This window comes from Tripterygium wilfordii, chromosome 11 (genome assembly GCF_013401445.1).
Source record: "Tripterygium wilfordii isolate XIE 37 chromosome 11, ASM1340144v1, whole genome shotgun sequence".
Lineage (NCBI taxonomy): Eukaryota > Viridiplantae > Streptophyta > Magnoliopsida > Celastrales > Celastraceae > Tripterygium > Tripterygium wilfordii.
In genome coordinates, this window is record NC_052242.1 from 8887568 (window position 1) to 8911599 (window position 24032).

Here is a 24032-nt window from a genome sequence, read left to right on the forward strand (position 1 = left end):
ACGTGGTACGGTATTGTCTCCTTTCCCCTGGAGTGTATGTCTTCAATTAATAATTGAATACCATACAAATGATAGTTCAGAAACACACACAATGTCTAACTTGAGTTCCCATTATACTTTCTGAAGAAATTCTAGTAACTCATATCTTGCATTAGAGACAGGTAAATTGAAACGTGGGTCTTTTCACTTTCGGGCATAATACATATTATGACCTTATCTTAACTCTGGTTAAGGCAACAATCGTATTTTAAGCTTCGAGCTTTCACATTATCACTTAGATAATAAGCTTAAAATTGTCTCCTCTTCAAAGTAATAGAGGCTATTACCCGTGTGAGAGGGCTAATCATCTATTTGTTCGACATACCTTTTCATAAAAAATGATCAACAATACACTTAGTATTATTCTAAGCATATACGATTAATTTTACAAGGGATATATCACAAAGATACATTTTATTGATGCACATGTTGGGAAACATATATAGAAGATTCAATACATCACGATCTACGTAATCCTAGAGATTTAACATGTCCAAGGAAGACATCTCTAGGAATTGGTTTTGTCATTGGATCTATAACCATCTTATGTGTAGATATGTACTGGATGTTCATCACTTTTCGTGCTACCATGTCTTTTTTGAAATTGTACTTTGTATTTATGTGTTTGGTTTTACTATGATATTTGGGATCTCTTGTATCTGCAATTGTTGTTTGGCTATCATAGTAAACCAACACAGCGTCTGTAGCATTGGCATTTACTCCCAAATGATCCAAAAACCTTTTAAGCCAGATGGCTTCTTGTCCTGCAATTGAAGATGCTACAAATTCAACTTTCATTATGGACAAGGCTATACATGTTTGCTTCTTGCTACTCCATGAAATGGAACCGTTGTCGAGCAAGAAGACAAAACCAGAGGCGGATTTTCTTTAGTCCAAATCTCCTTCGCAGTTAGCATCAGTATAACCTTCTAGATGCAGATCACTTCCTTGATAGCACAATGCATAATCCACAGTACCTTTTAGATACCTCAAGATTCTCTTGACAACTTTCCAATGTGCTTGTACACATCATTGCGCACATTAGGCTTCCTATTGAACTAGCATATGGAACTTTTTCCATTTGCTCTTTTTCTTGTGGAGTCTTTGGGCACAGAAGATGGCTTAATCCTTCGCCTTTTGCTATAGGAGTGTCAATGGGTTTGCAATCTTGCATATTGAATCATTCAAGAACTTTCTTGTTATAAGATTCTTGTGATAGAGTCAACAATTTCTTTGAACAATCTCTCAAAATCTTTACTCCAAGAATATATGTAGCTTCACCCAGATCTTTCATTTCATAATTAGAAGCCAACCAACTGTTAATGACATTGACAAACTCCTTATCGTTTCAAACTATTAATATATTATCGACATACAATGATAAGATAACAAACTTATTTTTGGATCTCTTGACATATACACAGTGGTCTTCGTCAATCATGATGAAATCATATGACATTATTACATTATGAAAATGTATATACCACTATCTAGAAGACTGCCTAAGGCCATATATCGAATTCAATAATCGACATAATTTGTTTTCTTGGCCTTCTATTATGAAACCAACGGGTTATTCCATATAGATTTCCTCTTCCAATTTTTCATTGAGGAAGGTAGTCTTTACATCCATTTGATATAATTCAAGATCCAAACTTGTCACTATAGCTAGAATTAGGTGAATTAAGGTAAATCTCACTATAGGAGAAAAGGTTTCCTCATAATCAATTCCTTCCTGTTGAGTATACCCTTTCATCACAAGGCGAGCTTTATATCTTTCGCTTGCTTGATTTTGAGAACCCACTTGGTCCCAATAGCTTCGTGCCCTCTTGGTAAGTCAACCAATTCCCAAACTTCGTTAGATTTCATGGACTCTATCTCTACCTCTATTGCTTGAATCCATTTATCCTTAGAAGGGCATGAAGGAGCGTCTTTTACATTCCTTGGCTCATATTCATCTTGTGGAGTAACCATAAAAGTTTCCCCTTCAATGTGAAAACATCGTCAGGGAATTGTTTTACGACTTCAATGTCAATAACTCATTATTGTTTTCGTTACTCCTACTAGGATCAATATTCTCTCTCATTGACTCATTGAGTGGTTGCAATTGAGACTCGTCAGAAATGATATTCCCACTTCTCATATTGCTTCCACTTGGATGAGAGGATGACGATTAATCTTATATTGAAGGACCGCCCTCATTACGTTGATCTTGTGTTTCAAATAGAGATAAGTCTTTTCCTATCTCGCCCTTCTTAGGAAAGATATCTTCCAAGAATGTAACGTCCCATGATTCAAATTTAGTTGTACTTTCACTTTCTTGTTCTCCTATAAACACATACCCTTTAGATTGTTCAGAGTATCTTATGAAGTCTTAATCCTTCTTAGACCCAATTTCCCATATTTATGGGAGGGTTCATGTGTATAGGCAGCACAACCCCAAGGTTTAAGAAAGTTTAATTCAAGTTTTCGACTTATCCACAACTCATATGGAGTGGAAGCTACTGATTTGAATGTACTCTATTGAGTATATAGGCTGCAGTTAACAAGGTATCTCCCTAAAAAGAGATTGACAAATTCGCTTGTCCCATCATAGACCTAACCATTTCAATTAAGGTTTTATTTCACCTTTCCGCAACACCATTTTGTTTTAGGGTTGCAAGAATAGTCAATTGTCGCTATATTCCTTTTTCATCACAGAGTTCTCTGAACTGATCATATAAGTACTCTCTCCCTGATTGGTTCTAAGAGCTATTATTCTCTTGTCTAATTGATTTTCTACCAAGTTCATAAATCTTTTGAAACAACTTAGTGCTTCAGATTTATGAGAAATCAAATAGACAACACCAAATCGAGTGAAATCATCTATGAATGTGATGAACTATACAGCTCCATGCCTAACTCTTACATTCATTGGACCACAAATATCATAATGGATTAGCTGTAAAGGAACCTCAGCTCTAGTGCCTTTCCAAATGATTTCCTTGCTATTTTTCTAGGTAGGCAATGCTCACATGTGGGCAAATTAACTTTGTTAATTTAGCCCTCTATGGCTAAACGATTCATTTGTTGTTAACCAATATGACCAAGTCTAGCATGCCACACATTCACATCAATATCAGAATCATTTGATAATGCAAAAAGGAATTACTAGCATTAACAACATCCACATTATTATTAAGTACAATAAAACCATCCTGGAAGGATCCAAATCCAATAAAAGTTATTCCTAAACAAAGTTCAATAGAGTTATTAGAGAAACGTAGTTCAAACCTTAATTTAATTAATACAAGAATAGAGACAAGGTTTCGCCGAATTCCTGGAGCATAAAGAGCATCATGCAGAAGTAGGGGTCGACCACCACACATGTCTAAACGACAGGTATCGATCCCTTTCTCCTCACGTGAATTATTTCCTATATATATCCACCTTGTTCCAACTGGGATTTTTCGAAATTCAACGAAGCCATGCCTGTCTTTTCCTACATGGTCTGTAGCCCCTGAGTCTACAATCCACAAAGGACGAGATTCAGTTAGAAAGATAGAGCTTGATACAAAAGCAACACTCTCAAGTGTACTAAGGGTTCGTACCTTCTTTGGCTCTACACACGTGCGAACAAAGTGACCCTTCTTGTTGTCTCTTTTATTATATTTATTGTTTAAGGTTTCAAGAGCCTCTTGCTCTTCCAGTACATATTGAATTTTCATTCTGCAAATTTCATAATTTTCTTCATTAAGTTTTTCATCCTTGTTCATCAGCGACTATATTCTTCGAAGATGATGCCATTATTGTTGAACATAAAGCTCTACATAGACATATATGCACGAAAAATTAATCACTTACATGCTTTTATTTTACTAATAATTAATTATATTAATTAATAAATTCACGAGGGATTTTAGAATCGGAAGGTCACTATGTTTCCAGTCATCTCTGTAAACCCTATGCGAATAATATCATTAATATAATTATTTATGCAAAATCATTATCATTCGTAAAAGAAGCTACATAAACTTCAATTAATCCCACATATATAAATACACAATTTATATATTATAATCACAAAGATTAAAGTAATGAAATAACATTTCATATTATTCTGAGTGCACAGCGGAAAGTACAAATAAATACAATTTATGCACGATAAAACTTCTTCCTCATAACAGGAATAGATTCAATAAATTTTATATGCAATACAATTTACGTTTAGGAACCCATATTGAATTCATGCATCGGACGGATGTCCTCTTTGCACATCTCCTTTAATATTCTCGTATGAATTCTCTCAGAAACCGTTTATACGTTGCACAACGCTTAACAATTTCACTTGAATTCCAAATATCTTCAGCTACCTTACTCCATTTTGTAGGAAGAGTTTTGCAAAATGCTACTACTCTTTCATGTTCAGACATTACTTGTCCATTCCAAAATAATGCTTGTATCTTACCATTAATATTAATTACATGGTCCATAAGGTCTACATCCTTGTTCCAACAAGAAGAATTCAAGTTCTTTTTAGACATTTGAAGTCTTTCTTGTTGAACTAGTGATCTCACACTCATTGGAGTCCTGACAAAAAATAGCATTTTGTATCTGTAACAAATACAGGATAAAAAAAGTACAATTTTACTCGTAAGGTAGCTAATAGAGAGTGCAACATCCATATTGTGATTAAAAATAATTTAATATCTCACAATGTTTTATATGCTCTTAAATAATTTTTAAAAAAATGTTCATAATTTTTGACCAATCAGAAGTATTTATTTTAATTTTCTAACTAGACAAAACATTATAAAATAATAATTATTTGTTTTTCTGGTAAAAAAATTATTTAAAAATTATATAAAAATCAGAAATTCAACTTTGAGCATTTTTCGTATCTTTTGGGAAAAAAATGGCCACCCGAAGAGGTCCCACAAGCCCCCACATGCCACCATGTGTATAAGAGGTTGTTTGGCTTCAAGTCTATTGACCAAAAGAGTCAACTCACGCGTCTAGACAAAGGAGTGGGCTCCACCCAACGCTTTTTCGACGACTGTTCGCCACCAAATTTTCACACCCGACAAGATTTTTCGTTCTAAATCTAATGGTGTACTCGAATTTGTCAAAAAACTATCGGTATGACATTTTCATTCACCTGAGAGTGGGCTATGCATTTTAGGTCATCTTCAACCTCTAGAAACCCTAGTTTTCTGCAGGTTTTTAGTTTCAAACCACTAACTTTTGAAGGCCAATATCTTCCTCATTTCAGGTTTTATTTTATCATACAGTATATTGTTTGAAAGCTTACATTACAACATTTATGAATATGTAAAGAAACAAACACAAAATTGTATAATTTGAAAAATACGAGGCCTCAAACTTTCATATTTGTCATGTTTTCTACAACTGTACCAGAATTGCATTCTAAATTAGCAAATTTCGAGAGGCATATCTCTCATTTCATATCCAATTTTAATGTATGATATATTGTTGGAAAGCACTCATTACATACTTTCATAATATGCAATGAAATCATGAATTTAAAGTATTATCAAAATGATATCTACCCTCAAAGTTTCAGGTTTAACATGTTTCCACAATTTTCGGATTTCATCAAAACTTGCATACCATATTTTCTTTCATTCTATCACATTGTATGCAATCTATAACATATATATGAACTGAGATGTGAACAGCATGCTCTAATACCAATATAAGATGATCTAAGCATCAAATATGAACAAAAATCCAAACTTGACAACTTTCCAAGATCAAATGCATGCTAATCAAAGATACATCACATTCATATGGAGTGTAGCTTGGGGCCCATAGATTAAGTGCAATCCTTCTTGTGTGAGAGAGAGCCTTTTGCAAGAGATACAATCTATTTTCATTCCTTGTGTTGGTATGCACACAAAGTGCATCCTTATGGGGTTATAACTCCCCTTGGGAGTTTCCTACAACTGTCATGTGCAGTTGTGACTTTATTAGGAGGGTTTAGACCCATCTTGGGTGCCTTCTAATAAGATATAATAGACCAACACTTTTAGTCGTCAATTATCAATTACTTCATGTATGCCAAAGATCAAGTCCTCTAACTCATGTAATAGTCATAACATCTAACTTACTACATCTATTCTTAATTTGCATCTATCTATGACATCTACACTAGTTTAACAAACAACAACACATTAAGATCAATGGAAACTTATATAATGATCACATAAGTCGTAGCTTATGGTATCTTGTCTAGGCAAATATGGTGTCAAAATTGCAAGAAGTTTGTTCTCAATTTGAGCATGTGCATCTATTTCAAATTGTATCAGAACAATCAAACCTAGATGGTAGCTAAGCATTGCAGTTTAATCAATATTAAGCACAACAATCAACACCCGACATAGTATAAAGAAATCAATAATTAATCAAACCAGTATCATTAAGTGCAATCAAATAGGCTACATCATCTCCTAAAAAAAGGGTTTAGCTACTTATGCTACAAAACAGAATAAAAGTTAGAGAGAATGTGGCTCTCCAACTCCCCCTTTTGATGGTGCAGAAACCCCCTTTTATAAGAAAAACCTAGACTTCAAAAGCTTCCTTCAGAGTTGTACCCCTTCTCCTCATTGGTTTCCTTTAACTCCTATAATTCCTTATTGTTCTCTTCATGTGCGACACCCAATGACTTGTTCTAAGTGTTTCACGTCTCTTCCTTACGTCATTTTTTTTGTTATTTCCTATTTTTGCTTGATTTTATTGGTCCATTGGGTCCCACATCTCTTGAATTATGGAATTCCTGATTTCCTCAACAAAAAGCACGTAACCAACGAGAGGTAGCTCAGTTGTCAATCGGCTGGATTAGGCATATGTGTTTCAATGTTTGATTCCAATCGCGTGTATTTTTCCTGTACTATTTAAAAAAAAACAAAAAGCTCGTAGCCCTTCCTCTTTTTCTAACGCCAGCCTACCCCACAAATTCTCAATTGTTCACCTCTTTCTCACATATTGTGAGAAAATCAACCATAGAACCTCACCTCCACCACCATCTCTGGTGAGTTTCTGGCAACGGTCAAGAAGATCCGACCACTCTCTTCTTCCTTTCGGTAAACATTTCTCACAATTGAGCAATCTTTTCTCTCTCTCTAGGCTGAAATGTGCGTGGCACACTTTAAGGTGCTTTCCTACCACCTCCAGCCACCACCTACTCTTAACAAGATCATACTTCAGTTTTGTTGTGAATCATCTTAGCTCGTACATGAATGCTTCTATTGATCAACATCTCAGAGCTGTTCACCGAATTCTTAGATACTTTAAAGTGTTTTGTTAGAATACATGTGCTGCCTATATGTGTGACCACATGTGTGTGCTAATGTGTGGTGTATATTGTGTCCATGTGTTTAGCAATTGTGCATATGGAAAAGTCAAGAATTATGTATGTATGTATTTATATAGTTGTCGTGTAAAAGAGATAAAAAAGGGAAATCCATTTTGTGCATAACACTCTGTGTCTCTTCTCCCCTCACGAAACCAACCCCTCTAAAACGCCAATAATGGTATCGGAGCGACTATCTTAGAGCACCTGTGAGAGTCTCGTGCTATGTTGGCGGCGCCCAACCCTCCTAGAGGGTGGCGGCTGCAGCAACTTTGTATATTGTTCTTTTTTGAGTGTTTTTGTCAGTATGTGTCTCTATATCCACGGAGATCTCTCATTTTTGTCATTGATTGAAGCATCTCGGTTGATTTGAAGTGGGATCCATGATCCGATTGTGTTGGTTTTTGGAAACACGTTCATTATATATGTTGTTTTAATTTGATGATGTGATGGACCTTCATAGTTGTCTAACATCATCAGTTTTGGAGAGACTGTGACTACAAGTTTATTGTGAACTGTGACGAGTGAGAAGGCCTTATGTATTTGATTTTTGATGTGTGTATTTAATGGGTGGAGTAGTGGAGATGGTGGCATGGTGTGTTTGTGAACCCGTGTGATGTTATGGAGTGTTTTTTGTTTCAGCTAGCTGCTGGAAATAGTGATGGTAACCACGGGCTTTTGGTGTTGTGTTTCCTCGTTCTTCGTTTGTATGTGTAAATCTTGGCAGAGTTCCTTTGTTTGAGTCGAGAATACTGAGTAGCGCAAGGTCAGCAGTGGAGACTCTTTGTGGAATGGTAGTCTTTGATGGTACCTCCGGTGGAGCAAAGTAAAGCTTCACATGTCTTGTTCACTTGGCCCGATGGAGGCGGGACGCCTAAAATCTCGTTGTGATAACCTAGCAGCTACACTTGTTTGAGGGGTCTATGAGAGACCCGTAATTGTGTGAGGAGACTGTTGTGGTTGGAGATGTATCCAGCTTAGACTACAGATTTGCACACATATGCAGCAAGGGGGAGTGTTAGAATACACGTGCTGCCTATATGTGTGACCACATGTGTGTGCTAATGTGGTGTATATTGTGTCCATGTGTTTAGCAATTGTGATGTTCTATAATTGTGTATGTGAAAAAGTCACGAATTATGTATGTATATGGTTATATAGTTGCCGTGTAAAAGAGATAAAAAATAGAAATCCATTTTGTGCATAGCACTCTCTGTCTCTTCTCCCCTCACGAAACCAACCCCTCTAAAACGCCAACATGTTAAGATTAGTTGCTTTGCCGTTCAATTCATTAAGTTAACTTGTTCGGTTTGGGCATTTCACAATAAAACTTATAAGTAGGAAACAATCCGTTTTCCATGAAATGACCAAGCATATAAAATTTACTATCATTTTACGAGGAAAAAAAATTCAAGAAGGTTTAGACGAGCTTATTCATGTTTCATCTTCTTGGCTAGCTGAAGATAATGCTAACATAATTTTGTATTAGATCGGTTTACATGATTTTAACGACTTGGGAGAGGTAAATCTCTTTAGGGCCAATTCTTATGGACTCAGGAAATCCGAAGTTCGATTTCTACTGCGAGCAATACCCTTTTGATGTAGAATAATGGTGAAAAAAACAATAGAATCAAAGATGAAACAAAATAGGCTTCTGATAGCAATCATTTCAGGTTCTGAAAAAATAAGTCATCAAAAAGTCCTTTTCCAAGATACATAAAGGGGCTTTTATACTAGGGTTATAAACTTGGTTTGAAGGCTCCGCAATTCCTTAGAGTCTACAATTCACATCTAATGGTGGAAAAAAAAGACAAACAAGTTTTAAAAATAAAAAATAAAAAAGTGGTATGATGAGGCACATCTCCCGAACCATTGGATTTAATTGTAAACTTTACAATTTAAACTAATTGTGGAGTCTCCTGATCTTATAAAATGTAACAGTCACATGACAAGCACATGATTAATAAAAATAAAAATTCAATTAAAATTGGGCCTTAGTAGGGTTGTTAAAAACCGATCCAAATCGAAAACCAACCGTAATTTTTAGTTTCGTTCGATTTACGGTTCGGTTACGATTTGAAATTTTAGGTAGTTTTGGTTTTCGGTACGATTTAAGAATTTTATTTTCGGTTTAAAACCGAAAACCGAGCTTATTTTACTTATATATATATGAATGTTATTGTTACTTATGTAGTTATGTAGTTAAACTTAATGTTATACTGTTATATACGTTTAGACTCTTTAGTTTATTAGTTTAAATGTTTAACGCTTTATTATTACAATATTACTTAATGTAGTTAAACCTAATGTTATAATGTTTAGTGCTTTATTATTAGTTTTTCCGATTTAAATTGAAAATTGAAAACCAAAATATACGGTTCGATTTATTTTGGTTTTCCTAAAACCCGATCGAACCCAAACCGAACCACCAAACTTCCACCCCTAGGCTTTAGCACACTTCTTGGATGCTCCTATATTATAGTCATCGCGCGCTGAGTTTTAGCTCAAATTACTCTTTCGTTAGGTGAGAACTTCTGTGCACATAAATTGACGATATGAATTTAAGCACATGTAAGATATCCAAAGCGTAAGTTTGTATAGCTCAAGTTACCAAAACAATGATTACATACATAGACCGTATATATTTTATTACATGTCTTCTTTGGTCTTTTCTTCTTGTCCAGCTTCTGGTCTCTTGACCGTTGTAACCAAGGTCGTATAATGGCTAATTACCGTTGGTTGTATCTCCAATTGTTGATCTGAAAATGAGAACTTCTCTCTTTAACTCTCTTATTCTCCCTCATTATATCTCTCAATCTTCAAACTACTGCTTTCTAGTCATTAAAAAAAGTTCTGATTTAAGTTTTATTTTCTACTGGCTAGGCCCTTAATTACCAAAATCATTTTAAACCATAACAACAAACCATTGCCAAAATCACTTCCTCCTCTTTTTCCCCCAACAACATGACAAGATTATTACCTCATTTGACAAAATTTTGACTTCCTAATTTAAAACACAATGATAAAATCAGTTCCCCACAAGATCTTGGCATCGTCTTGTGGCTCTTTGCTAGATTCCTCATCGATAATATGATGCCATAATGTACAACATGACAGCTGAAGAACTGGTGACTAGCATTTCCTGCATACACATCCAACAACACATTCAGCCCATCATATAATCCACCTGCTGAACTAAAACATCAAAAACTATGCTGCTAGGGAGTTTGGCGGCTAGCACATTGGCATTGTTTTCTCCTTGGAACAGCTTTGTAGAAAGAACAAAGCGAAAGAAGAATTCAGGGCACTGTGAAGAGTACATTCGTCAATGAACTATGCACAATGCCAACCTATGGGGGCAATTTGTAACGAACCTTCAAACTGTTGCTTGAGTCAAACAAACTATCTAACATAAGGCACAGATAGATGCATATTTCGTGGCTTTTATATTAAACTGCAATATGAACATCTTTGCTTCACTTCATTCGCACAACCATTTAAATTGTGTGCTGTCTATATGAGATAATTGTTCCATATCTTTACTGACTGAATATTATTGTGTGAAGGGACTCAAATCTGGGACTTTTCGCTAATTCAAGTCCTAAGGAGTAAACTACCACTAAGCCAAGAGTACACTCTTCATTGTTTTATGATAAAATAAATAACAAATGGGCACAACTGCATCTCCACAACACACAGTACTACCTCAAAGAGTGCCGATATGAGGCTTTGTTTGTTTCAAAGAAAATCAGTTTTAGGAAAACTCATAATTTTCCTACCAGGAGTTTCCCTCTACATGTTTCCATCAAATATATATTGAAAAATTAACTATTTTCCCTCCAGAAAATTATGAGTTTTGCAAAACCTTGATTTTCCTTGAAAACAAACGGACCCTTAGTTAGTAAAAATAATAAGACATTTATGAGAACAGCTTGACATCAGTACCTGGTTATTGTAAAGGAAAGATGGTATGTAACTGCCTGCATACTCAATCAAATTCAAAATACATGTGTAAGCCTGCAAGACCAGCAAAAGAATATCAATGATGGAGAAATAAGAGAATGATTAAATAGACTGTTACCCAAGCACCACTCAGAGCATGGAAATCAGAGAACAAAGGTTGCAATCTGTATGACCAGAAACTTTCCTTCTCACGAAAGGAAACAAAGTCAAAATAGAGTAGGTAATCATAAGCAAGGAAGAAATTGACTTTTGCCAAAGTGTGTATAGTTCCAAAATATTGCAATGGTGTATAGCAGAAAACTTTAACTACACCAGTGGATTGGCATGTTGAGCTTTTTCCAGATGACCTAGACTCAGTAGCCGAATCTCACCTCCTCTCTAGTACAAATGACAAAACCGTAGGTGCCTATGTGAGAAAGATAATCATCACTTCAACTCATAAATGGTTAACTTCATCTCCCAATCCAGTAATAGTAAGCTGCTAGTACTCTTGAGAAGAAAACATTCCAATTATCGAGACTTGAGAGGTGAAAGTTTAATAAGGAAAGAGAACAAAGAAAAGAAAAAAAATGAGCATTAGTGTAACTTCTATTATAGTCTCACATGAACTCAAAGAAACAGAAGAGAATGCAGATTTAGCAATCTGTCACGGAAAAACTATGTACGACCGGTATCTTCATAGCTAAGCAGGAGTTACGTGAAGGAATAATGTAACCAAATAATTTGGGGATTGATGGGAATAAGCAAATTGTCTTGATGCATTGAAAAACAGTGAAGACTCTCTAATCATTTTGGATGTGATGCAGGGGTTTTGCATTTCATACTATTGTATTTTAGTGCATTGAGTTCGTTACTCTCTTGAAAAAAGAAAATTAAAATTTATTGACTGCTTCCTGTAATTTAAATTCTATAGTTTAATACAAAGTTTGAAGGATGCCTCCACAAAGACTTTTCTCAGCACACTGATATAGCCACCACAAGATTCATAACTTCCAATACCCCAAAAGGTCAAGTAGCAATATGTGGAACAAGAAAAATGCCCACTTGTTATGTCCAAACTTATTAAATCAGATGGAATTGTTGCTTCTATCTTCCCTATTTTTTTTAAAGCAAACAAATTTTTACTCAGAACTACTAAGGAGGTGAAACCCAAATAGAAAGATATAATATGAATTACAAAGCCTGGCAAAAGAAAATACATTACATGCCCACTAAGCTAATTGTGTCAAGAAAGTTGTTACAGATTCTAGAAAACAGAAACTGGATAGAAGAGAGCAAATTATCTATAAAAAGTTCTTCATCAGATTCCTATTCATTGAAAATTAGTTTGTTCCTTTTCAACCAAGTTAGCCAATTTGGATCCTATGAAATCCATTAGACAGCTGGTTATGAATCCTTGCTTCACATGTGGAGTTTCCATCTAATTTGCTGGAGATTAAAGAACAGCTAAATGAATAAGAACTTAAATACACAAATAAATAAGAACGATAACTCTGAAATTGTTTTCAGAATTGCTCTCACTTATTTCTTAACCTTTGACCTTCATCCCATATAACTTCTAAGAGTACGAACTCCTTCCTATAACATATTCCAAATTTAAAAGCTATTAAGAGTTTGTCCAGCACTCCTCGAGCACAAGAAGATGCACAATTGATTCCTAGAAGCACGAGCAACTTTAAATTTAAATTATATCATAACACCACTCAGATTCATCATAATAAGAATTTAAATGCTTAGTTTTGGAAAGAAAAAACACCATGGTCACCAAAGCCTTTGTCTTCGACAGTTCAGGGTTAACTACAATTCAAAAGAGCAATAATAGGAATTCACAACTTGGATCCCTTTCATCATTGATAAGAACCAAGCCTAGAACACAAAAGACAGTGAATGATAATCGGAAAGAACAGTATATTCAATAAGATATAACTGGAGAATTCAATAAGATATAACTGGAGAAATCGAACAAGGACCTCAAGCCACAACTACCTTTTGAGGAGCAAGCAGCCTAGCACCTCCCAACTTCTCTCAAAAACAAGTAGTCACTCTTTTCATACCCTCGTATGACTAACTCCTCACTATTTATGTTACCCTAACTCCTCACTATTTATCAATCATCAATTTCTTTCTAGAACACCACTCTCCACTAACCTTTAGAGGCTTAGAGCTCGTATATTTTCTTCTAATTTCTTCCATCCATGTCCTTTTTAGTCTCCCTCGTCTCCACTACTATCTCTATGTTGTACATGGTCAAGTCAAGTTAAAAAAATTTCCCATACATTACCTTGAATCGGCACTATCCCTACCCTAGATTGAATAGTCACTCCTCTGCTCCTAATCTTCCTTGTGTTCTCTACAAGTCGTTCTTTGGTCATATTGTATCTTAATAGTTAATAACCAAACATTCTGTATTGTACATAAGTGGTCACTCTTTTCATACCCTCGTATGACTAACTCCTCACTATTTATGTTACCCTAACTCCTCACTATTTATCAATCATCAATTTCTTTCTAGAACACCACTCTCCACTAACCTTTAGAGGCTTAGAGCTCGTATATTTTCTTCTAATTACTTCCATCCATGTCCTTTTTAGTCTCCCTCGTCTCCACTACTATCTCTATGTTGTACATGGTCAAGTCAAGTTAAAAAAATTTCCCATACATTACCTTGAATCGGCACTATCCCTACCCTAGATTGAATAGTCACTCCTCTGCTCCTAATCTTCCTTGTGTTCTCTACAAGTCGTTCTTTGGTCATATTGTATCTTAATAGTTAATAACCAAACATTCTGTATTGTACATAAGTGCAACTGTGCAAGGGTACAGCAAACATACAGAACTTTCACTTTACATTCAAGGGTATCCTTTTGGTCAAACAAGACCCAATGCACTCTTCCATTTCTTCCATCCAGTTTTAGTATTACTGGCTACATCCTCATTAATTTTTCTGTCATCATATTATCATATGTTTTATCACTTCTTTCCCATCTATTATTAATGGGTTCCTCACTTCCTCTCCGGCTTTTATTTAACCTCATTTCATACGTTCTGTATGATTTCAAAGAAATGGGCTTCACTTTTTAAGCTTTCTAAATTCCAAGGAATGTCACCATGTTTTCCAACTTCAAATTAACTCTAGATATGATTTCATCCTCTTAAACAATATCATCCGCCTGTTCGGGACATAAAAAAGACTATTATCCTCAAACAACATACACCAAAGACCTCATTTTCCAAACCATCACTAAAGTTACAGGTTGCTGTTGCTCTTTTTTAACAGAAATCTTATGCGGCTGAGTAAATTTGCCTGCTTGCCACAAGTTTATCAACTGGCGTGATGTGTGCAAGCCTATCTCACGTAAATATTAACAGACATCAGCCAAAATAATTAGGATATTATTCAGCTAGCTTATAATTTTGTCAGCAATGCGCAAACAAGCAAATTCTTAAGTTTCCAATACAAGGTCCTAGCATCTTACGAATATCAGAGCTTATTGAACGACCAAGAGGAAAAGGTTATATTCGTGAATCTATCACTAGATAATTAAATATACAACAAAATTTGAGAAATTATCATACCACTGAGGAGAAGGCAATACAACCAAAAACTAGTGCAAGAGAACGAAGCAGCCGTTTTCCCATTCTCAATGCCCGGCCATCATCTTCACCCTCTTCCTGCAGCCAGGTTCAACCGGAATATTGGACAGATTTCAAAAGTACTGTAGGTGGGTTCAAACTGTCGAGAAAATTTACGGCATATGACATCACTTAAGATGTTAAAGGCAGTCTAAGTATAACTTACTGTGTATGTTGTAGATACAGGTGCCTCAAAAGATTTCAACTTCTCAAAAATCCGATAAACAAATGCAAAGGCCAAAAATTGAAGAGGTTTATACTCAACATTACGCTTGACAACAATCCAAACTGTCTGCAGAAAGAGAAGAAGAGGATAGAAATAGTTTTAGAAAAAGGAAAAAAGAAATGTGTCAATTATTAAAACTGAAGAGTTAGTGATCAAGCAACTACACTATAGAAGCCATGCCATGACCAAATAATTCAACATCACCAACTGAACTGTAAAAGAGCCATAAGAACTGCAAAAATTTGACCCCATTTATATAAAAATTATGCTAGTCTCTCCGATCATCTAGTTTCTTCTATTTGAAGACTCCATGTGTTCTTGTTCTTTTATGATTTGACATTAAGTGGCATGCAGCCGTATAATGCTATTGCATCAACCCATCACCATTGCATGTTAATACAATTCCTTTTAATTCCACACGCATAAGAAAGTTATGATATCAGACAGTAAATTCCAATTACTGACATTTGATATGTCTAAGTCTAAATATAGTTCACAAATCAGATTACACAGTGCTATTAGCGAAAATTTATCGTACTTCCCAACAATGATGTCAGTTCTCAAACTCATTTATGTGAGTGTGCGCATAAATTGATAAATAGCAGACAAATAGTTATTGGTGATTGAAAACATACAGGAAACAGTAGTTGGCCTCGTGTTTGATGGCAAATACCGCCAATATTTCGAAAAACAAAGAAACTAAGAACAAATAATTCAACAATAACCAACTTACAAATACAGCAGATATTGCCAAGTTGATGAGCATATCTTGTTTGCTAGACTTGGTGAATCTGATAACACAGGCATCAAGTGATAAGAGTCATAGTGCAAAAGTGCAAACATATGAAATACATAATATAGATACATAAAAGCCGCAATTAAAATATTTTTTTTTGGAGGGGGGGGGTTGATAGATCCCAGAAATAGAAACCAAATAATTAAACGATACTGGATATATTTCACTCAAGAACACTGTTTATTACAACTGAACAATGGAAAAACACAGCAACATGGACACAAACCCTAGTCTTCGAGGGACTAGGACCTCCTAATCTCTTGCAGAGAAAACCACCAAAATCCAGACTGCTCCACACAGCTGCCTGCCAGCCTTAAAAACAACACCCAGCGACACAATTCAGAAACAAAGTAAAAGTAAAACCCAATAAGGCAACAACAAGTGCCCCAATCATGCTTTGCCACGTGCCCCCTTTTTCATATACGTTTTTGTAAACCCAGTTCTATCATTACTCCCCCCTAAATGAGCAACCTTGTCCTCAAGGTTGAAGGATGGAAATTGGGACTTGATAAGATCATATGGTTCCCAGGTATTATCACAGTCAGCAAAACCTTGCCACTTGATAAGCACTTCTTGTTGTCCATTAATCAGTGTGCGAATCTGCCCAACAGCTTCTGGAGTCAGCACCAATTCAAGGTCAGCAGTTAGAGAGGAAGGCAAAGGTTGGCTGACTATCTCTGGAGACAACACCTTCCGTAATTGAGATACATGAAATATCGGGTGAATAGCTGCATGCGTAGGGAGATCAAGACGGTAGGCGACTTCACCAATCTTCTCCAGAATTGTGAAAGGCCCATAGTATCTAGGACTGAGTTTGTGGTAAGGATGCCTGGCCAAGGAACGAAACTTATATGGCTGGAGTTTCAGAAACACCCTATCACTTGGTTGGAAGGACACCTCTCTTCGTTTCCCATCTACATACTGTTTCATTCGGTTTTGTGCCTTAGTGAGATTTGTGTGTAACTGTGCCAGCATTGCATCTCTATCCTGCAACAATAAATTCACTTCCTCCACCTGAGAAGGTTCATGAGTAAGCTTGAGAAGAACAGGAGGAGGGCGCCCATACAGCGCTTGAAAGGGAGTCATGCCGGCGGAACGGTGGAACGTAGTATTGTACCAATACTCAGCCCACGGAATCCACTTGGTCCACTGCCTCGGGTGGTTACTAGCAAAGCACCTTAAGTACTCCTCCATACAGCGATTTACAACTTCAGTTTGCCCATCAGTCTCCGGATGGTAGGCTGTGCTCATTTTCAGAGTTGTTCCAGAAATTTTAAATAATTCAGTCCAAAATTGGCTTACAAAGACACGGTCTCTATCAGAGACAATAGTATGAGGAAATCCATGCAGCCTTACCACCTCTTTCATAAATAAAATAGCCACCTCCTTTGCTGAATACGGATGACCGAGTAGGAGGAAGTGTGCAGACTTGGTAAAACGATCAACAACAACCAAAACAGTGTCAATACTATGGACTCGCGGTAAACCACCAACAAAATCCATTGATAAGTCCTCCCACGAGGCCTTCGGAATCGGGAGAGGCTGGAGCAGGCCTTGAGGGCGAAGAGTAGAGTACTTATGTCTCTGGCAAACTTCACATTGTGCCACAAACTGTTTAACATCAGAATACATTCCTGGCCAATATAAAACATGGGAGATCCTCTTCAATGTACGTAGATAGCCCGAGTGTCCTCCTTGAGGAGTCGAGTGGAACTCCTGCAACAAGGATGGTATGCGAGGAGACTGCTTAGGGAGTACCAACCTGCCATGATATAATAAACATCCCCCCTTCCAAGTGTAAGGGTATTTGGCATCTGGAGTAATGGTGAGAATCTGAATGATTTCCCTTAGAAAAGGATCTTGCATCACCTCATCTTGCAGGTCAACTAAGGCAGGGTATGAAGAAACCGAGAGAGCTGCCATGGTCAAAGCATCATCTGCTGCCCTGAAATTTCCAGATTTTGAGCTTCTTGCATCAAGTGAACCATCACCCAGTATTGGATTAGAATTGATTGCATGAAACTCGTCGCGTCTTGACAAGGCATCCGCCACCTTATTACTAGCGCCAGAGCGATATTGTATCACAAAATCAAAGCCAATAAGCTTCGTGATCCATTTTTGTTGTCCCTCGTGCACCAAACGCTGGTCTAAAAGGAACTTGAGGCTGCTTTGATCTGTTCGCACCGTGAACCTGCGCCCCAACAAATAGTGTCGCCATTTCAGCGTGGCTAATACAATGGCCATCAACTCTCGCTCGTAAACTGATTTTGCTTGAGCCCTAGGAGATAATGCTTGGCTAAAATAGGCTATGGGATGCCCATCTTGTACAAGAACTGCCCCTACTCCTGTTCCTGAAGCATCAGTCTCAACAATGAAAGGTTTAGTAAAATCTGGCAGCGCTAAAACAGGGACACTCACCATAGCTTCCTTGAGGGCATCAAATGCTGATTGAGCATTTTCATTCCAGCTAAAAGAATTTTTCTTCAACAGGGCTGTCAAAGGTGCTGCCAACAGCCCATAGTTACGCACAAATCGACGGTAGTAACCGGTCAATCCTAAAAATCCTCTCAAAGACTTTAGGGTAGTGGGCAGCGGCCAAGTGATCATACTATGAATTTTTGAGGGGTCTGCTTCTACACCTTGGGCAGAGATGAGATGACCAAGATACTCCACCCGCTTCTGCACAAAGGTACACTTTTTCTGATTTACCACCAAGGCATTGTTATGAAGAATTTCCAGAGTTGTCCGTAAGTGCTGAATGTGAGACTCTAAATCCCGGCTGAACACCAAAATGTCATCAAAAAAAACAAGAATAAACTTCCGCAAAAAAGGTTTGAAAATCTCGTTCATCAAGGATTGAAAAGTAGAAGGGGCATTCGTCAATCCAAATGGCATGACCAAAAATTCATAGTGTCCTTCATGCGTGCGGAAAGCTGTTTTTTCGGTGTCTTCTTCCTTGACACGGATTTGATGATAACCCGATTTCAGATCCAGTTTAGAAAAAATAGCTGCACCATTGAGTTCATCCAAAAGTTCATCAATGACGGGAATGGGGAACTTATCGGGAATGGTTAGCTTGTTCAACGCCCGATAGTCAATACACATTCGCCAACCTCCATCTTTTTTCTTTACCAATAAGACTGGGCTAGAGTAGGGACTAATGCTGGGTTTGATGATTCCAGCAGCCAACATTTCCCTAACAATATTCTCAATCTCCGTCTTCTGATAATATGGGTAGCGATAAGGCCTTATGTTAGGAGGAGTAGCACCTTCTTTGAGACGAATAGCATGATCCTGGGGTCTTGGAATAGGCAGCCCTGTAATGGGTGAAAATACTGCAGCAAATTCAGTTAGAAGGCCCTGCAACTCGCAAGGTAATGACTGTTGACGTGTCCCCTCTTGGTGCCCTGCATCTTGCTGTATGTTAAGATGACAAGCACCAAACTCAATAAGGAAACCCACTTCTTCTTTCCTCAGCAATTTAAGCATCGACTTTAGTGAAACCACAGTCTTTGATAGCGTTGGATCACCCTGCCAAGTTATCTTTTGTCCAGCCAAATTAAATCTCATTGTTAGAGTTTGAAAATTGGAAGAAATATCCCCTAATTTTTGTAACCAAGCCACACCCAAAACCAAGTCCGCGCTCCCCAGATCTAATACATGAAATGATTCCTGCAGCCGCACTCCTTGGACCATTAAAGCCACACGGTGACAAACCCCTGCACCCTTCACAGAAACCCCATTACCAACCTGCACAGTAAATTGCCTTCGGGTGTCTACCGGAATATGCAGCAACTGAACTACATCAGAAGAAATAAAATTGTGAGACGCTCCACTATCGATTAATACAATCACCTCCCTCCCTTCGAGCCACCCCCGAACCTTGAGAGTGCTGTTGTTAGTGGACACCCCAATAATAGAGTTCATAGAAATTTCCAGATTATTCTCCCCAGCCTCTTCCACTAGCTTCTGCTCCGGTGCTGGGTACTCGATAACCTCATTTTCATCAGCATTTTCAAAACCATCATCAACAATTAGAACCTGAAGGACTTTGTTCTTGCAAACATGACCGGGATGATACTTTTCGTCGCAACGAAAGCACAATCCCTTCTCCTTTCGTTGTTGAGCTTCTTTCTCGGACAAGCGACGGAACATATCACGCTTCAAACCTATTGGGGAAAATGGAGAGGATCTGGTGTCACGTGACGTGACCTTGGAGTCTGATAGAGAGCGACTCTGATCTGGTGGTCGACCAAAACTACTAGGGGAGGAAGAACCACGATAACCAGAAGATGGAGTAGGCCTTGAAAAAGGGAAAAAAGGTTTCTGGACTCTCACCAAGGCTTCATTTCTGTCCTCAACCCGCTGGGCCAAATCCATCAGACCTGAAAAAGTAAGTGGTGGGCTCAGTTTAACTTCAGCCCTAACATCTTCTTTGAGCCCATTCATGAAGAGACCAGCCATCATCTCTTCACTGATATCACGAAGAGGGGCAGAAATCTGCTCAAACCGCTCCCTAAATTCTGCCACCGTAGTAGTCTGTCGCTGAGCCGCCAAGTACTCGTGGTCGCTGCCCACCTGAGAGTTACGAAAACGCTGCAGCACCGCGGAACGAAAGGCCGACCACGTTCTAACCGGAGAACGGACTTCCATCCATTGAAACCAACCCAACGCCTTACCTTCTAAGCATACCGCTGCAGCGGCTAACTTCTCACTATCCAGCAATTGATTTACAGTGAAATAGCGCTCCGCACGAAACAACCATCCAGAAGGATCCTCACCTGCAAATATCGGTAACTCCAGACGACGCCGGGATGGGTCACCGTCAAAAGAGGATCGTCTGTCGGTTTGATTAACCTCCTCAGGAGCCTTGGAGGATTCACCGTCAGGCCTTTCTTTGCCCTTGTCCACAGCTGCCTGTACACGCAGTAATTCCCTCATTTCTGCCATATAAAGCTTCATAGTCTCCATATCCGTTTTGAGCGCACCGACTGTGCTTCGAAGCTCGCCCACATCCTTCTCCAAATCTTCTGTTCTTCCTTCCATTCGAGATCTGACCATAGCCAAGATCGGCGCTTCGATACCAATGATAGATCCCAGAAATAGAAACCAAATAATTAAACGATACTGGATATATTTCACTCAAGAACACTGTTTATTACAACTGAACAATGGAAAAACACAGCAACATGGACACAAACCCTAGTCTTCGAGGGACTAGGACCTCCTAATCTCTTGCAGAGAAAACCACCAAAATCCAGACTGCTCCACACAGCTGCCTGCCAGCCTTAAAAACAACACCCAGCGACACAATTCAGAAACAAAGTAAAAGTAAAACCCAATAAGGCAACAACAAGTGCCCCAATCATGCTTTGCCACGTGCCCCCTTTTTCATATACTTTTTTGTAAACCCAGTTCTATCAGGGGTGGAGTTCACATTAGTCTAGCTAATTAACAACAAGTTGCATACTAAAGAAGATCCAAAAAATCAACAAAATATGTAGCTTCTTCCCTTTCAAACTTCAAAGTATACATAAGGATTACTACAGCATCTAAGGTGAACCACAACGAAGCATTCATCTCGAATGAGACTCTTATATACAAATGTCAATAAAGCCATTTCACTATAATATTCAGCAACAATTTGAGTTTCGAGCATATCAAAGCAAATGGTAAGAGAGAATCCACAATTGATTCATGTAGCTAAGGGTTTCATGATCATGATGACAACAACGCTAATGAATTCCAGTAGAGATAATCAACTAATACGCTAATATGATCAACCTACAATAGCATGATTTACAATACTGACAAATGACTATACCTTGGCCCCCATGGCACAATTGGCTGCTTATCGGCATATTTTATGTCCTTCGAAACCTACAATTTCAAGATAAAGATAATGAGTATTGTATGAAACCCTTGGTAAATGCAGATATTATCTTCGGTTTAGATATAAGTTGAAGCCATTCTAAATGAAAGTTAAATTCTAAAATATGTGATATATCAATATGACAATCAAAAACCGCTTCAAGAGGTTAAGCTATGGTGCTCTTGTAACAATCTTCTTGAGGCTATATATGTATTGCCTCCTTGACCTTGTAACTTTGGTGCCCCTGCTTAATGCCATATGAATAAAATTGTTTTCAAATTAAAAAAAAAGAGTTAAGTTATGGCAACAGAATATACACACATACACATACATGCCTCCATCCATGCAGACAAAATACATATTGCTCATCAGTTTCTCTGAGCCATATTTTCATAATACCTTTGTGAACATTTTTCCTAAAGGGTCTCTGTAAAAGCTAAAATTATCTGAACTCATAGCATAATCAAATATTTCCAAAGATATTGGTACCACGATGTGCTTGACATTGGTTTCTAATAATAGTTTTTGAAGTTAACGTTTTCAATCTTAATCAAGATTTTGGTAACACGATATGCTTGATGTGAAGTTAAAGTTTTCAATCTTAAAAATATGGCATGCCTTTTGACCGATAGTTACTCCATGAAGAACCTCATATCAGCAACAATGCGAAGAATGTTCAACGTTTCTTTTTCTTTCTTTCAAATGGTAAATAAATTTATTAAGCATCTAGAAGATACAAGACAGGAATTACAAGGAGGCCAGAAAGATGGCCTCCAGAAAATTATTACAATTGCCACACATCAATAACATTAAAACATAACATGCAATGCTATCTATCAACAAATCTCAAGTTCATGCAACAATTCTAATAACAAATTGATGCATTGCCTCCTCATAACCTTGGCTCACGTTTTTGGTGCCTCGTGAATAAAATTCTTTTCGATTCAAAAAAAATCCTAATATTAAATTGACTATGTAAATCATGTGGTTTGCATCATCAATTAAAGAGACTTGACTAAGTCAAAGACAACATTTTTTTCTCTACCTTAAATTGACCAAAGGTCACACCCTTTTTCCGGTTTGTTAACTGAGCCATCATCACTTTGTCATATGCTCTTTCTAGCTGAAACAAAAATACCCAGACTTCCCCAAGTAAGAAAACGTCATAATTGAAGATAATAATATCCCCCAACCCAATGCCCTACACATAAAGTAAACATTAAGATCAATAGTATCTATTTAGGATAATTTAAAAAGCGGATATTTCCTTGAGCGCAATTGAACCTACTTGAGCAGCAGTTGACTCATCGCCACTCTGCTCAGCCTCTTTGTGTTTTTTAGTATAGGCTGCCTTGATTGCATCAAATCCCGAAATGGGACTCACACCAAGAACCTAAAGTACATACCCAAAAAAAGAAATTTGATGAATTAAATAACCAATTAATCAACCAAACATGTAATCTCCTCGGTTTGATAGTAAAAAGAATGTGATCTCTGACTACCTCATATGGGTTCAGGTCACTGTTAGGATTAGAGCTTCCAGCTGCAGATGCAGAAGCACATATCACCCTTCTCTTCCATTCAAAGGTTCTAGAAAATCTGGTAGTTGCAACAAGAAGCTAATGGAGTAACACAATGGTTCCAATATAGACAGAATATAAGAAAAATATCACATTCGCAAGCTATTTCGCGACTCATATTCCACGATTTAAATACATAAACATGGTTCCCAGTTCCCACACATAGATTACCTTATTCAAAATTAAGATTGAAAAGTTGAAAACAAAATAATAAGAACAGAAATTCATTAATAAATTGAAAGGAAAAACAATGAAAATGGGATTAACCCAAACTAGCTATCAGGCAACTCGTTAGAACAAAATAATCAGAACAAAATATCAGAAAAGTGAATGATAAAGAGATAAACCTGACAAAAGAAGACGGAGAAAGTGTTACATGGTGAGCGGCTGCGAGATTGATGCTCCTTCTGGGAATTTGTGGGTTTGGGGAGAGAAAGACGTTGGAGACTGCGGAGGCCATCTCTGATGTTTTGTGCGAGTTCCTTCTGTTTGGTGCGGGTTTTGGTGGCTCTAGCAGGGTAAGCTAGAATGTCTCTTTAAATGATTAAATATGTAAAATTCCAGTTACCGTT

At 37.4% G+C, this 24032-nt stretch overlaps 1 protein-coding gene across 1 annotated transcript; it reads right to left on the reverse strand.

Moving 5' to 3' along the window:
* Window positions 1-10225: 10225 nt before the first annotated feature.
* LOC120009536 lies at window positions 10226-23958 on the reverse strand. Its single transcript, XM_038860159.1, has 10 exons — window positions 23808-23958; window positions 23383-23479; window positions 23169-23273; window positions 22926-23003; window positions 21833-21888; window positions 15946-16003; window positions 15153-15278; window positions 14930-15025; window positions 11336-11407; window positions 10226-10532 (listed from the first exon to the last, which is right to left on the reverse strand). The coding sequence occupies exons 1-10, from the start codon at window positions 23918-23920 to the stop codon at window positions 10470-10472; spliced, it is 864 nt and encodes a 287-aa protein (XP_038716087.1). The 5' UTR covers window positions 23921-23958; the 3' UTR covers window positions 10226-10469.
* Window positions 23959-24032: the final 74 nt, after the last annotated feature.

Excerpts from the sequence above, each read along its gene's own strand:
- LOC120009536 (XM_038860159.1), bottom strand. The coding sequence starts at position 23,920 with ATGGCCTCCGCAGTCTCCAACGTCTTTCTCTCCCCAAACCCACAAATT. Across the intron at positions 21,889-22,925 it reads TGACCTTTGGTCAATTTAAG|GTTTCGAAGGACATAAAATA; the intron begins GTAGAGAAAAAA and ends TTGAAATTGTAG. Across the intron at positions 11,408-14,929 it reads GTATTGCCTTCTCCTCAGTG|GCTTACACATGTATTTTGAA; the intron begins GTATGATAATTT and ends CTGGTCTTGCAG.